At 36.7% G+C, this 15,512-nt stretch overlaps 1 protein-coding gene across 1 annotated transcript; it reads right to left on the reverse strand.

The window, feature by feature from the left end:
* Positions 1-1,143: 1,143 nt before the first annotated feature.
* Positions 1,144-15,440, reverse strand: RNMT (RNA guanine-7 methyltransferase). Its single transcript, XM_057385551.1, has 11 exons — positions 15,174-15,440; positions 15,081-15,083; positions 12,918-13,050; positions 11,333-11,455; positions 10,180-10,295; positions 8,392-8,573; positions 7,653-7,817; positions 6,410-6,527; positions 5,446-5,547; positions 4,150-4,183; positions 1,144-2,939 (listed from the first exon to the last, which is right to left on the reverse strand). Exons 1-11 carry the CDS (start codon positions 15,438-15,440, stop codon positions 2,902-2,904), a joined length of 1,281 nt encoding a protein of 426 aa, XP_057241534.1. The 3' UTR covers positions 1,144-2,901.
* Positions 15,441-15,512: the final 72 nt, after the last annotated feature.

The following is a 15,512-nucleotide window of genomic DNA, read 5'->3' on the forward strand; positions in this document are numbered from 1 at the left end:
ATCCTTCTGCTCGGCTCTGGTGAAATCCCACCTGCAGGGCTGCATCAGCTCTGGGGTCCCAGAACAGGAAAGATACTGAGCTGTAGGAGTAAGTCCAGAGGAGGCCACAAAGATCATCACAGGGTGGAGCAGCTCTCACATGAGGAAAGTCTGAGAGAATCGGGATTGTTCAGCCTGGAAAACAGGCTTCGGTGTGACCTTAGAGCAGCCTTCCAGTACCCAAAGGGAGCCTACAAGGAACATGGAGAAGGACTTTTCTACAAGGGTGTGTGGTGACAGAACAMGGGGAATGCTCAGTGCATACAAATACCCAAAGGGAGCATTCAAAGATGGGACCAGGTTTTCTGTGTGCCCAGCAACAGGGCCAGAGGCAATGGATACGCACTGAAACAGGAGGTTCCCTCTGAACATCAGGAAATTTCTACTGTAAGAGTGACCAAGCACAGGCACAGGCTGCCCAATGAGGCTGATGCCTGATGATTTTTTGCCTTTTTATATAGCCTTTTATATATTTTATATACCCTTTTAGATTTTCTGTACATTTAGCCTATGTGCTTGTAATTCTTGTAGCCTGGTACTCTAACTTAGTTTTGGAGTTCTGCTAGGCAGAAGACCAAACATCCTCAGTAGGAAGCTGGTGAGCCCAATGTTATCCCAAACTCAAGGCATCAACCTTGGTTGAAGCCTTCTCTCTAAAACATATTGTGTAAACTGASCTCTAGCCTCATCTGGGGGGATTCTTTAGAATGGGGGGACATTACTTTGTTAAGTTTCTTATTGGGGAATTCTAGATAGATAAAATAATTTGTGAAGTCTATACAATTGTATACATGTCACACACAGGGTGCATTTTCCACCTACTAAAATACCGAGGTAAAGCCCTTCTATCCCTTAACTGTTTTTGCCCCATAATTTTAAAATCAGCCATAAGGCAACAAGGCTGTGGAGTCCCCACCATTGGAGCTGTTCAAAAAGCTGTCTGGACATGATCCTGGGCAACCAGCCCTGGGTGAAAATGCTTGGGCAGGGATGGGGGTTGGACCAAATGATGTCCAGAGGCCCCTTCCAAACTCAACCAATATGTGATTATGTGTTTGGTATGTAAAGATTAACTTAAAAGAGGAAAGACACTGCACCGTATTTCCCTCTTTTTATTATATTTATTTCTTCCAAAAATAGCATAACAATGTATTTCCAAATGAAATGAAATACATATTTCCAAGAAATCTAACAAAAYTAGCTTTGATGCACACAAATTTAAAAGAAACATTTCAGCATTTCTAAAGTGTCATCATTTTTAGCTAGTTTCATGAGTACTAATTCTAGAAGATAAGAATATCTTGTTTTCTTAATTTCAGCAGCAGAACTGACAGATTCCACTGCRTCGGTGAAGGTTACAGGTGTTCTAGACAATAAAAAACAATGGGAGTCATGGAGGAAAGAGTATGACCTAATTACAGGGGGAAAGCAATACAACTACAAACTCATAATTTGAACATTTAACAGAAATGTTCTCTTCTAGGTTTACTACAACTTTTCAAAATACTCATGTACCATCATMATTTAATCTCTACGTAAACTCTATTAGCCAACAGCAGCCATTAGCTACAGTTAGCCCAAGAATGGAGAGAAAAAACATGAAGTATTCAGGCCTTCTCAGTAATGGGTAGCTATAAGCACGTGGAAAGTTGAGCAMACACTCCCAGAAATCCCTAAGCCAGCTCTAAGATACTAACAAGCAGTTATGATGATAGYTAGGCACAGTACTGCCTACTGGTATCATTTGATTACATTCCCAAAATATTCGGCTCTAATTTGGGGATTGTTGCCCATAGGTACAAGGGAGTGTATGGATATGCACAGCCTTCCCTTCCCAAGGGAACTGCTGGTATCCTCAAATGTTACACAGGCTCCCCTTTTGGCTCACGATCCATGACGTGACCATTTTTTTAGCCTTAAGGACTGCATTGAGGTCCCCATCACCACCAACAGCTCATCCTGTCACTGAGCCAATTTGGAATTTTATGAAATGAGAAAGAAAGGCATCCTAAGATCTGTCTAATAAGTTTCAAGAAACACTAAAACTATTGAAAAGTCAGGATAGTCTTTAATACAATAAAAAATGTTCAGTAATCTATGTGAAGCAGCTGTTACTGATTACCGTATAACCATACTTGGAAAACAAAGCAGAGATTTAAAACATTAGAAATTGAGTACTTTCAGAGCAGTTTTGTACAGAACAAACTCATTTAATCTGGAAAGCATCATGAAGTGACACTACATATCAGCAAGCAGGAAAAACAAGAATACTGTGAGATTTTACCATGTAAATTATGGTATGAAGACCACTAAGGTAGATTTACACTGCAGGCTTGAGCATAGCACAGAGGTTCTCAAACTGACTCAGGTATTTTTTGCTCTGCATGCAATGTAGACATACCCTCTATGTCTGAATAGATCTAATAATTAATTAAGTGAGTTCTGCAGAACAGTATTTAGGCCCTCATTCTGCATTATCAAAGTCGACAGCCATTCTTCCATCAACTTCAGGAAGTGCAGGATCAGGCTTGCAATCACAAACATACTTCTACTAACAAAACATTTGTTTCTAACATRAAGTTGTGTCAGTTCAAACACAGGTTTTGAGAGCATGCAGATTGCTTACAAATGCTTAAAAAGATTGGTTCAGAATCTTTCTTAAATATACACACGCAAGTCCATCTGTCACAGACAGGCAATGTAACTCTGAATCACGAGCTTGCTCTAGTTTTTGGTAGTGTCCTGCACACATCTGATAATTAAAAAATAAAAAATAAAAAAATAGTTGCCACAATGGATTTCTGAYCATTCCAGTTTGCACATGGACATGATCTCTTCTAGCTGCATCCAGTATGYGAAGTTTCACAGTTGCTTCTCAAATGCAAACACCAAGTAAATACCTAAAAGAGAAAACAGAAGTTTTTGAAGTTCCAGCTCTCTTGCTGACTCAATTAAGTTTTCAAAATGTAACCAGGTTGATATTATAACCAAACAACCAGTTRGCAAATTACTGAAATTACAAAAGATCTTACTGTTTTCCAGTGAGTAACTCTACAYTCCACTCCAGCATATTTTACATGTTTTCACAGTAGAGGTCAGAAATATGAATGAAATTCATAAATAAATGTGCCATTCTATACAAAATGAACATTCACTAGCACATRAAAAATCATATGCAGGTTAAGTTTAAAGGCCCCTTCATACATGCWGTAATGGACAATCAGGGTTGAAATTATTAACTACATTTTCAATTAAAAAGTGAATGAATTTGTGACACATATTATCAATTTCGCTCTTTTAAATTTTGACAGACTAAGAAGAAATTACAGCATTTTTTCAAGTCCAGAACAGTATGATTCTATTAATAGATACCCATGCAGTCTACACTAGCACCCTTGGAAAACTCGTAGTTGGCACATCATCAATGCTATCTTTGTCAGATGCTCCTAAGCTCCAGACAGATATGTTAAACCAGTTAGGGCAAGATCATGGGTCTAATTAAACATTTATGGATTTCCACTTGAATTCAACTTTTATGTTAATGAATGAGGTGCCATAGCTACTTGCAAATCTTCCAAGATAAGCCCATCAGATATTCCTCAGAAACAATGAAAAGTTCCTGTGCTTATCAGAAGGTCTGTACTCCAAACCTTTCTGGAAAAAGAAACTACTTAGGAAACAAAGTAATCGTTGGACTTTTAAAGATATAAAAWGCCCCTCTCAAATAGATAATTCTGATAATACTYCTACATTGCTGGAATTGATGTCTAYCTTATAATTCATACGYTCAAAAATTAGGTAATAWTTTAAAGAAAGCAGAGTGAAGATTCTTCTGACATGTGAAGTAAACAGCATTTTTGTTTGTTTTTAAACTACTAAAACAATCAGCAAAATGGCCTGCAAAAATGCAAGTTGGCTGCACTTACACMTTTCTCTCCAAATTTCTTGAGATGTGCACACTACATAATCTATAGAGACACATCTGAATCACACAAGTAACAACTTCTTACCATATTTAAAATTTGGATTTTCTTACACATCTAACAGGYCATTTTACATACTTTTCAAAGCAGTAATTCAGTAAATACTCTTTTCAAAACCATTACTTACTTGTTGCTTCCCACTCAGATTTACTCAATGTTCCCTAGAAGGAGACAAAAAACACCAGTTTCAACCAAAAAAGGAAACAATAAAGCACTGTTAACTCAGGATAATCAGCCTTTCAGTGACCAACTTCTAACCCCCACACTGATTGGCTATTTAGGGGCAAGAAGAGCATCATTGTAGACCACAGATACTTGTAACTCTGCTAACTATAATAGTAGGGAGTTGGAAGGCCCCAGATAATGGAACACACCTAAATAAGTACAGGAAAATGGGCTGACAATCTGCTGGTGCAGAACATGCCTCAGACCATTAGCACACATCAGTGTAACTATTTGCAAGAAATTAACTCTCAACCTGACTCACYCATTCTGGAAAAACAGTCTGCCTTCCAGTCTAGGAAACTCCCAGCTCAGCTGATCAAATAAAAGCAGGCCAAGTCCACAAGTAAAAAGTTGCTGCCATTTACCCACCAATTAAGAAACATAAGGGAACAAGAAGCTAATTTTTTTGCTCTGCCACTCCAGCCCCTTCCAAGAAGTCCTCAGGGGGGCCATGAATTAATTCATATGCTACCCACTGATCAAACCTGACCAAATGGTTCATCTTTTAAAACAGCACTTGACAATAGAGATCCTTGGTCTGACTTGGTCATTATCATGTTCTTAAGCCTATTTCTTAAAACAAGTACTTTTCATTCTATTTTTTTTTTTTTAATTTCAAAGTGGAGAGGAGGTTTCTTTTCCCTCTTGATGTAGGATTTTTATATAKACAGTAAAAGGACTACATCTTCAAGAATTCAGAACGCGAACAGTAGATAAATCAATGATTTAAAAAAACAAAAGAAAAACTTGAAGTGGATCACCCTYATGCTGTACTGATGATAATGAAAAGAATTAATTCACATGTATAGTGTTATGAAGAAAGTTTTGAACTCTCCCATCAAAGGATTGGAGCTAAAACTTTAAATCAGTAGTGTGAAGACCCCGAAACATAGGAAGATTCTTCAAATTAAGAACAGTTAAAAAGAACAGCTGTCCAGTAAGACAGAAAAAATATCCTTTCCCTTCTACATTATTACAGATTTCTTAATAGCCACCAAATTAAATAAATTTGATTGTTTCTAGTATGGGATATAGACTATGTAAGCCCCTCAGCCCTGCAGCTCTACAACTTTCCACATGCAATGAGACAATCATACAAATTTCACTGCAKTTGAAATGAAGAAGGCACCAGAGTTTAAAAGATCAGAGCCTSAATTTTAGGACACCATTTGCTCTAGTGAAGTATGAAGGAACTTACCAGTGGTAACTTTGCTTTGCCATCTTTGATAAACTCTTTTGCATGCTCATAATCATCAGGTTTATCAGAAACAAGCCTGGAATCACCAGAGGTAGAATATGGCTGGAGAACATAGAAAGAAAAAAAAAAACATTGACTAGTGAGATACATTAACCACGTCAGTAAAGGGTTTGTTGCAAAACAGTCCAGAACAGAGGTCAGTAATTCTGAAGAGGATTTTAAATTTTGGTCTCTCCTTTATAGCATCGTTTTGCTCCATGGCAGGGAACCCAATCAAAGCAGATTTTMCAGCAGTAGCTGCACTCCCATAAGGAACCAGCTCATGCTGAGTAGTCTGCTGCTGAAGGACTGTACCCCACAGAGAGAATGTATGCCAGATTGGTTTCTGAGGACTATATCCCATTGCAAGGACCCATGCTGGACCAAGGGAAGAGTGTGAAAAGGAAGGAGAGGCAGAGACAAACTGTTATCAGACTGACCATAACCCCCATTTTCCTGCATTGCAAGGCAGGGAGAGGAGGTGGAAAAGTCAGTGAACGAGTGAAGCTGAGCCTGGGTACAAGCAGTGGGTGGGACAAAGGTGTTTTTATATTTGTCTGTGTTCCTCATCGTTCTACTATGGGGTTTTTTTGTTTTTTTTACAATAAATCAAATTAACCTTCTCCAAGTTCACTGTTTTGTCTGTGACAGTAATTGCTAAGCGATCTCCTTGATTTCACCTTGACCCACAAGTTTTTTTCTTTTTTCCCCCCATCCTGTTGGGAAGAGGGAACAAGAAGGGTGTCTGGCAGTCAGTCAAGGTTAACACAACAGAGTCACACTGTCAGSCCCAGAAACTAAATATTTTCTACTGGTAGCCCTTAATTTACTGCAAAATGTTCACAGTGGGAATTTCAATTATTGCACACATAATTAACAAATGGCAAAATGCTATTAAAATCAAATAAGTCAAATTCAAATTTACCTCCAAGGCCTGCATTCTCCTTAAGAGCATTTTATGCTCATCRTTCTTGATTTTTTCTTCATAGAATTCCCGAAATGTCATTTTGTAGACTAATTTCATACCATGCTTCTTTGCCATCCTGTAAAAATAATAAGCTTAATTAGGGAAGCCCCAAAATCATCATAGCTTTATGTTCAAAGGAACAATTATAAACCGCAGTGACATCTTCTGGTATTCACTTGGATTACACTTTTTTTAGATTTTTTTTTCCTTAGTAAAGACATTTAGATGAAAAAAGTTGCAGTAACACCACAAACTGTAATTGTTTTTTTTTTAAATTAGGACAACAAAAACCTACCTGGAAGTAACTTGCAAACATTTTAATAAAAAAATGTCCCTTCTCCCAAAACACATAAGTTCCATGTGAACTTCCAGACAGACTACACCCTTTTCCTTGCAGTATCTGTCATAGCAGATATTATAAATAGAGAACTTCTTTCTATTGTATTTAGTGCCTTAAATCTCAATTATATGTAGCCACTGTGGATATGGAACACTGAAGCTACAGCTGTCAGTGACAGAGCCATTACTTTTCATAGATAATTACAAATGAAGTTCTTGAACAGGCTTGAAGGGAAAGCTTAATACTGTTCAACCATACTGAACTTGAATAGCAGGGAAAAAAACAGTACGTTGGGAAATATTTGTCTGTACCTCAGGATACAGCTGGGAACGACAAATCTGAGGTCACATAGAGATAACAGTAAAATGTATGCTTAYAGATGAAGATCATTTAGAGGAAGAAAAAAAACTAGATATAGCAAAAATCCTATCAACATCTAAAGAAACTTGGAAAAGCCAAGGAAAGAGGCACTATAATGAAGAAGATACACAAGAAAGCCTGCTGAAAACTAAAACAAATTAGAAAGAAACCCATCAAAAAGTTATGATTAAAGAAAAGAAAGCTGACAGTACTAAAAACTTGCTAACAGATCCAGCATATCAGATACAGATGTACTCTTGTGAGACATGGTCACAGCTTCTGACCAAAACCACCATCAAATGAGTGCAAYGGGGAGATTACAGCTGTGGATGGAAATGCAAGAAACTTCTCCATTTGAAACAGCAAAAAATTAAGAACTGAAAAATATAATAAAGCCAAAATATAATTTTCTGCAAGTATTAAGCAATGACACATAGACAAAACAAATGCTTAATATCTTTCACAGCTTTTACTGTATAATGAATTCAAAACTTAACTTACTCTTCCAACAATGGAAAGTAAACCAAAAACTCAGGGACATCAACCACTTCTTCCAAGTGAAAATCATACTTGCAGCCAAATAAGGGATAGTCTCCCTTCTTTTCAAATTTTACGTTGTATACGTCATTCCCAAAGGAATTTGTTTCTGAAGCTTCAAGCCTCTTTCTATAAAATGAGACATAAACAAACATTTATTAACCAGTATTTAACACAGAGAAAACACACATAGAGGCCTGAAAGTATTTCTCCCAGTATTAGAGTTTTCAGTGACCTCTCTAGTTTCCCACCTCCCTTATCTAAAAAGRTAATGAAACAATGAAATGAAGCAGCATGCTGGGTTTTAACAGTTTATCATTCCTGTACAACATACCAAGGATTAAATGGACCTAAAAGATGAACCTTTAGCCCAGACACATGCACCACAAAACCAGTTTTTCCCAAGGCTGTGGCCCTTTTGCCACTATTTAAATTGTGAATTTAAATTGAAGTATATGAAGACCTATAATCTATACTAGAAGAGCCATGGGAGAAGAGACGAGGGCTAATATTGATTTACCTGTTTGAGTCAAGTTCATAAATGAGATTTTTTTTTTTTACTATAAACCAAAAGTGTTGCAAAAAACTTGCTTTTGTTTGTACAAATATATTGGAGTACTGCAAGAACAACTATCACTTAACAATACCTAACAATCACTTAACAAGTATTTTGGAAGACTAATAAAACATTAAAAGTACTTACACAAGTTCAAAGCTATTTGGAGTTGTGCCAATGAAATAACCTCCAGGAGAGAGGTTCCCACAAGCATTTTTAAGCATCATGTCAGCCTGCTCATACGTCTCAAATGAATAGTGGTAAACAAATTGACAGCTGCAAATGTCAAAGCGCATATYTGGATCACTGTACTTGGAAGACAAGAGATCCTGCAAACATAAAAAAGAAACAAAAGCTACAGAAACAAACGTGATTCACTTATATCTTCTAACAAATGCACTATTTCCATAACACTTTGAATTCTCTGAAGTTTCTCGTTTCAGGTCCGTTCCTCAACAACATAAACAAAGACAAGATGAAAAAGGTAAGAAAGTAAGAAAAAGTTCTCTCCTACATAGAAAACCAAACACAACATTTGGAAACAACAAGAATACACAAACATTTCAAAGTCATAATGTCCTCAAATTCTTTTCATGTCATCAAGTAACATTGCTACACCTGAAAGACCAAAATCCAAGGTTAGTTAACTTATGGTTTCCAGAATAATGTTGGGGGGTTACAACTGGCCACCATTTAGCTGGAAAAAAAATACTTTTATCAGTTTACTAAATCTCTAAGTAATGAGAATTGAACCATTAAACATGTACTTGAGAGGAGAAGGGATTGTTTTAAATATGGTAGTTTGCCCGGCCCAATGAGTTGWATTTGTATTCTCACCCATGTTTATCACCAATGTACTCCTCCCCATTCCAGACCAAGTAACTAAAATCTGAAGAACTCGGAGTCCTTGAATTTTGTCAGGTTAAAACTTGCTTTGACCCTGTACTTAGCAGGTATAGAGAAAGACACAGGAAAGTGAGAAACAGAGGTGGAGAGAATTGAACAAACTGTGAGAATCAGATTTTGCAAGATAGACAACATTCATGACAGAGATCCAAAGCCAGGAAAATTAACTTTTGTGTGCAAGGACAAACAGAAGAAAGCATGCAACAGAAAAAGCATATACTTCTAAGAGTGAGATGTAATAGCAACATGAAAATATCCCTTTCTTTCCTGGCAAGCCCGACTGTACACTTGAGTCAAGAGAGATGACATAAACCTGCAACAGACTATTTCTCAGAAGAAGGAAAGGCAACCAAGAATTCAAGCAAACAACCCCTCATGCAAGGCTGAGAACAGGTTCAGCTTTTCCACAGACACACTGCAACCAGGTAAGTTCTGTCTCTCAGCCTCCAGCTGGGCACTCTCAGCCTGCACTTCTAAGAAGCAAAAGCAGCTCTGGTTACAAGACTGTTTCCTAAGCCTCAGCCACGCATTCACCACTGCCTCCAGACAGTCCAAGAAACCTGGTCTAACTCCCAAGTTTTAAAGGCTTATATTATAGTAAACAAAATGCCACTAGAAAGAAAAAATTGTAAGTAAAGCACACAAGTCAAATTAGAAAAGGTCTCTCATTTGTTCCAGGATTTGCCAAGATAGTTTCCAACATCCCATACTGTCTCACATAACTCCAACGGTAAAAAGTCATTCCATTTCCCTTGTCAAGTAAAAGACACTGAAAGTACGAGATTTATTACCTGGAAAACACATTCAGGCTTCAGGAATGTTGCAGTAAACAACAGCAGCAAAATGCATCTAAGCACATCTTAACCAGTACCTTCCAGTAACCCCTACAGATAATGATTCTGGCAGTACAATAATCTGACCTTAAAAATACATTTACCCAAAATATTACAGCACTTCTATCAACCTCCTAMACTTGCTTAACAAAAGAATGTTAAATCTCAAAAATATTATACAGCATAAGAAGTGTACCTTGGTACTATCTGCTTGTATGAATTCTGCATCAAAAATATGTTCATTATACCGACATCGAGATTTCATTTCTTCATAGCGGTGCTTGCATTGTTGCACAGAAATGTCAGCAATGTCTACATAAGGAAAGATAATAAAAATAAAAATATTTAAGTTTTTAAAAGTGTGTAAACTGCTCCCCAGACAAGAAAACTGGAATGATTACTGGAACACAGATGGTACAATATGGCAAGTTAAAAAACTGGTCTTCATTTACATTAAAACAGCTCAGCTCCCTGTGACTCTTAATAGTCTTAAAAATACAAAACATGTTGAAATGCAATTATTTCTGATATGTTACAACATRGGAATTTTTTTAAACTCTAAGACTGCTTCCTTCTCTCATCACGTTTCGGACATTATGCAATAAATTTACGAGGAACTTTGGAAGTAAATGAATTAACTATATTTGAATACTACCCATTAACAATGCAAGAAAGAAAAGTAATACGTACAGTATCTAAAATATTTCCCACTGAAAGAATTTTAGGGAATTTTAGTATCTAATTAAATTTGGAATTAAGCAATACTTCCACTGCTTATTCTTAAAATACTTTTTGAAAAAAGGCAAGATAGAATCTCCCTCCCAAATTCTAAGCCAATTATTTGAACAAGATTTTTTTTTAATCAGCTTTCAGCTCTTCCCCTTACTAAGTCTGAAAATCTTTAGTCAATTATAACACCTGAGACCATTTTTTGTCACAGCATCAGGGGTTTTATTCAGTCTTTTAAATGCAACTCTTCTGTACGCGTTTTCAGAATAATCAAAAATACTACAAGATCCTAGCTGTTTTAGAAAAGACATAAAATACAAAACGTCATTCTTTTCCCCAGGGCCACTTTTGCCTAAGGCAATCTGTGGCAATGGCGTTTTTCTTTAGTGATACCAGTTTTTAYTTAGGAGCTGAACTGAAAGCTAAATACACAGAAAACCAATGATTCTTATACTTTTTGCTGGCAATCAAATAATATCTTCAGGTTAAAAGACAAAATAAAACCTATTGCACAAAAGGTGTTCATTACATTCTTTGATAAAAAAAAAATACTGTAGATGTACTTAGTTTCCCATAAAGAACTGATGTACTTTCCAGAAAAAGTTATCATGTCTTCTTACCAGTACAGACGAGTTTTTTAATTCTGCCTTTCTTCCATTTCAGCAAGTCACCACCTTTGCCACATCCTAGATCCAAAACAGTTATATCACTCTTTTTCTGTCGTACCCGGTCTATAAATTCACCTAGAAAAATTTTAAAAAAGCAAGCATATATAAACATCTCTGCATTTCACTTGTATTGTACATAAAAGCCTAAAGAACAAAAAGGTTTTGAGAATTTTAAAACAACTCAGACTTTAGTTTGCCTCTAAATCTTCTTAGTGTTCAGACTTCAATCTATTTTTTTAAAATGATGAAAATAACCCCAAACTTTTAAARCTATGGAGAAGATTATTATTTTCTGTACTTAATGTGCTCTGCATGTAAGTTGACTGAAGCTCTGAACTGTTTCCCTGGCTAAGGTAAAACTGCACATGGCTAAMCAACCACCCTGTACATGAGGAAGGAAACAGGGTTTCCTTTCATTACCATTATAATGAAGGTAGACGTTATTTGAAAGTATGGGAAAGCCTTTTGCAGAAGAGTAAAAGCCAATTAGATGCACCAGCCACAACATCTCCTCCAGGTCACATTACAAAAACGCATAATGTTTTCCACTCACTCCCCCAGGCCTTGCAATAATAGTAGCTACTCATTTGCTGTCTTTCTACCCTACATTCACCAGTTACTTTTTTTTTCTCTCTCTCCACCCTGTCTACATTCTCTCTGCTCTGACTGATGTTGGCATATTATGTAAAACATTTCAGCATACTAGCAACTTTTCTTCACAGTAGGAGACATGAAATATGTTTTGATACAACTGCTATAAAGCCACATTGCTGAAATTCTTTATGACAGAAAGGCTTCAACACAGCCTTCAGGAACAGCTTTATAGAAATCTAAATATTGCTTCTAAATGCTCTGATACAACACAACAAAAAGCAGCATGATAAGACAAATGGTGCCAACATCTCCTGGCACAGATCCCTCTTCATGAACCTGTGGTGCTGTGCTGTTGATTCTTTTCTTTGTTGGCAGACATCTGATGATTTTGCTTCCTCACTTTGGATTTAATTTGTGGAACACAAGACTTTGCCTTTTAATAAAAACCTGCTGCTCCTTAAAGAACTACCTCCTTTAGCTTTCCATCTTTTAAATCATTGACTATGGCTAATACAGAAAGTATTTATAAGCCTCCTGCAGAATTGCTTAATCAGGATCTGAGCACAGATTCCTTTGGGAAAATGCCTAAGAAATAATTGAGATAGATTGAGCTGCTCTTGTTTAAACCTAAGAACACCTAAGATTCTTTCTTATTTACAGCTGTACTTTTCTCTTTAAAAAAGTCACGAAGAACAGTTTCCAGTACGAATTTTTCAAGTCAGCTGATTTTTAAAACTTAAGCATACAACTAGGCACTCCAACAATACAAAGTAGTATCACAGAGATTCAAATTAAAAATAGACATTTTATTGCAACTGGAAAACTTACTAGGTATTATGAGACAAAGTGTCATTCTTAACATCAGAAAACAGGAGAAATTAGATTTTGATACAAAAATGAGTTATATTTTCATCACACTAAGGATTCAATTAAGRAATCTTACCAATGAGGACACTCTTTGTCCAATTATTAAAGTTTCGGAGGTAGAATATGCGAGACTGGCTACGTTTTTCCAATCCAACTTCTTGAAGTTCATTATAATGTGCAGCTACWGCTTGCCCGTGGCCAATCACATGCTGCAGAAACAATGAAAGGAACAGGCTCAAGCAGTGAATTCTTGTTACGACTTTTTCAATTAATCAAAAGACATACACTTCAAGGATTTAAGAAAGCAAACAAGCAATACTACGAAAAGCACCATCATTATAAAGATATTTCCCCTATCTGTCCTGGTACTGGTGTCAGTATTTCAATTAGCACAGCAACACTCACAAATTTAATCCCCTTTTTAGTTGATTCAAGCAATTGCTGGAGAATGGATATTGCCCAGCATCTTTTCTTCACAAAAAAACTTACCTTTCAGTTCTCTAATGCTCTCACCACTCTCAAAGAACATGTTTCATTCCTCTTAAGCCTGGGACWGAAGAAGAGGATGTTCCTTCCCAAGGAACTTTAAGCCTCTTCAAAGAGCTTGTTTCAGAAATTCAGTGTTTTCATCTGACAGAAKTGTATAAACTGCCACTTTAACCAAAATGCCAACTGATGTCACATAAACACCCAAGCGGATGACCCCACTGCCAGAGCTTTAAACAGACCATGGTAAAGGAATGAGAAGAATCATTTGACAACAAATYCCAAGTAATGCTCACAAGTTAGCTGTAGAAATGTCTCTGATTGAGCCTTAATTCAAAATAACTCCAAGAGATTTCTGTCCAGCCTTAGCTTTAAATATTRTAAGACATTTCTGTCCCATGTAACACAGTCTACATCCAGATATTATTCTCCCAACATCTCTTCAACTTGACAATAATCTTCAACTATATACATGATGTGAAAATAAATTAYWAATAAAATCCAAAGTAACAGAACASAGACAACCAACATCAATTCTGGGAGGTACAAAAGCATTTGAAATAACAATACAAACCTGAATTAAGCCATTAAAAGCATTCCCAACAGCTCATWACARAAGTCAATATCCCARCATCTTACTATTCAAACTGCAGCTCCTCAAGGAAAGAGAAGGTCTGGCTGACTAAAATAACATGTGAATTCTTCAGTGTTTCATATACTTTTGGTAACSTTCAGAATGAACACTGACTTTCTTGTCTGAAATCTCCATAATGCCATTATCTGTTTATTGCCACACTGGGCTGACTGATACTAACAAATATTTAGACCAGTTCTATTTTTTTTCAGAGTAAGCACAGATGGCTCCMTGAATGCCCACTGAAGTTGACAGAAGCTAGAACAGCTGACTCAGAGGGTGTGGGGGTCATACTCATACAAACCATTAACATCTCAGCTGCAAACAGCCATCAGCAACATCTAAATGCTGGTAGCTACGTTCAATCACCTCTCTACACCCTTAGGCTACACAAACCCCATGTGGTTCTGGTTCATTTAAGCCTTATCCCATCTAATTAAAAAGATGAAAGGGTTAAAAATGTTTCTGCCACAACAAAGGGCGTCCTTTATTTTGCCAAACTGCTAAGCACTAAATTGACATCCTGGGAAAATTCTAGGCAGAGAAACAAAGCATTAGGTCACACATTTTCAAATTATACATAATAGCCCAAAAGGATAAATTAGACAATAAAGGACAACATCATGTAAAGCATTATCCTTTTCACCCTCCCAGGTGGACATATAAAAGGACATATATTTTCTGCTACTTTTGTAGTCTTAAAATATTTAAAAACCCCATAAATCTTTCACTACTTCCCTTTGCCAACAAATCATACTGAAATTATAACACAGAGGATGCAGTCTGTAGAGTTTTGTAAACCATACTATACCTTACTGGAGAAATGAAAGGACAAAATTACTTTATRGAAAAACTTCCCAAGCACAGGTAACTATGCTAACACACAACAACATATATGAGATCTGAGTTCAAGGTATGGGACTTAGACTAATGCCCGTAAACCCTACACTACACTACTAAATTTCTACCACGTGGATGATGGAACAGCCTTAGAATTAGACTAAGTATGTGCTGAGATTATCATTCTAATTATCARCCCTGTTTTTCCTCTCTGAAGCCAACATCATTTGTGCACCCGTTACTTCCCTAGGAAACATTTCAATACTTGGTGTTTTGTACTGGCTCACATATAGCATAAATATTTTCAATCTTTTTTTGAGCAGAGGCATTGAAACAAGGATTTGAAAATGGCTCAAAATAAATGATACTCACTACTTTCTTAGAAGGTTCATCTTCAGAATCTAAATTCTTCCTCTTTGCTCTGCCATCCTGATCACCACTATCAACTTGTTTTTCATTTTCAGTAGACTGCTCTGTACCTGAAGCGGAGCTATTGCCTTCACACCCGAGACCTGAATCTGACTCTGAAGTATGAGGTGTTTTCTCCACTTCTTCATCCAAAGTATTAGGTGTTTTCTCCACTTCTTTATCCAAACTCTTCTCTACTTGTTGTTCTTCTGCCTTAGTTATATCAGCCATTTTGAATGGTCCTCTGATCAGAATGGAAATCTACAGAGGGGAAAGAAACAAACCACCAACAATTTTCAGTGT

This window comes from Malurus melanocephalus, unplaced genomic scaffold, assembly GCF_030028575.1.
Source record: "Malurus melanocephalus ecotype Western Australia unplaced genomic scaffold, MMel_1.1 scaffold_839, whole genome shotgun sequence".
Classification (NCBI taxonomy): domain Eukaryota; kingdom Metazoa; phylum Chordata; class Aves; order Passeriformes; family Maluridae; genus Malurus; species Malurus melanocephalus.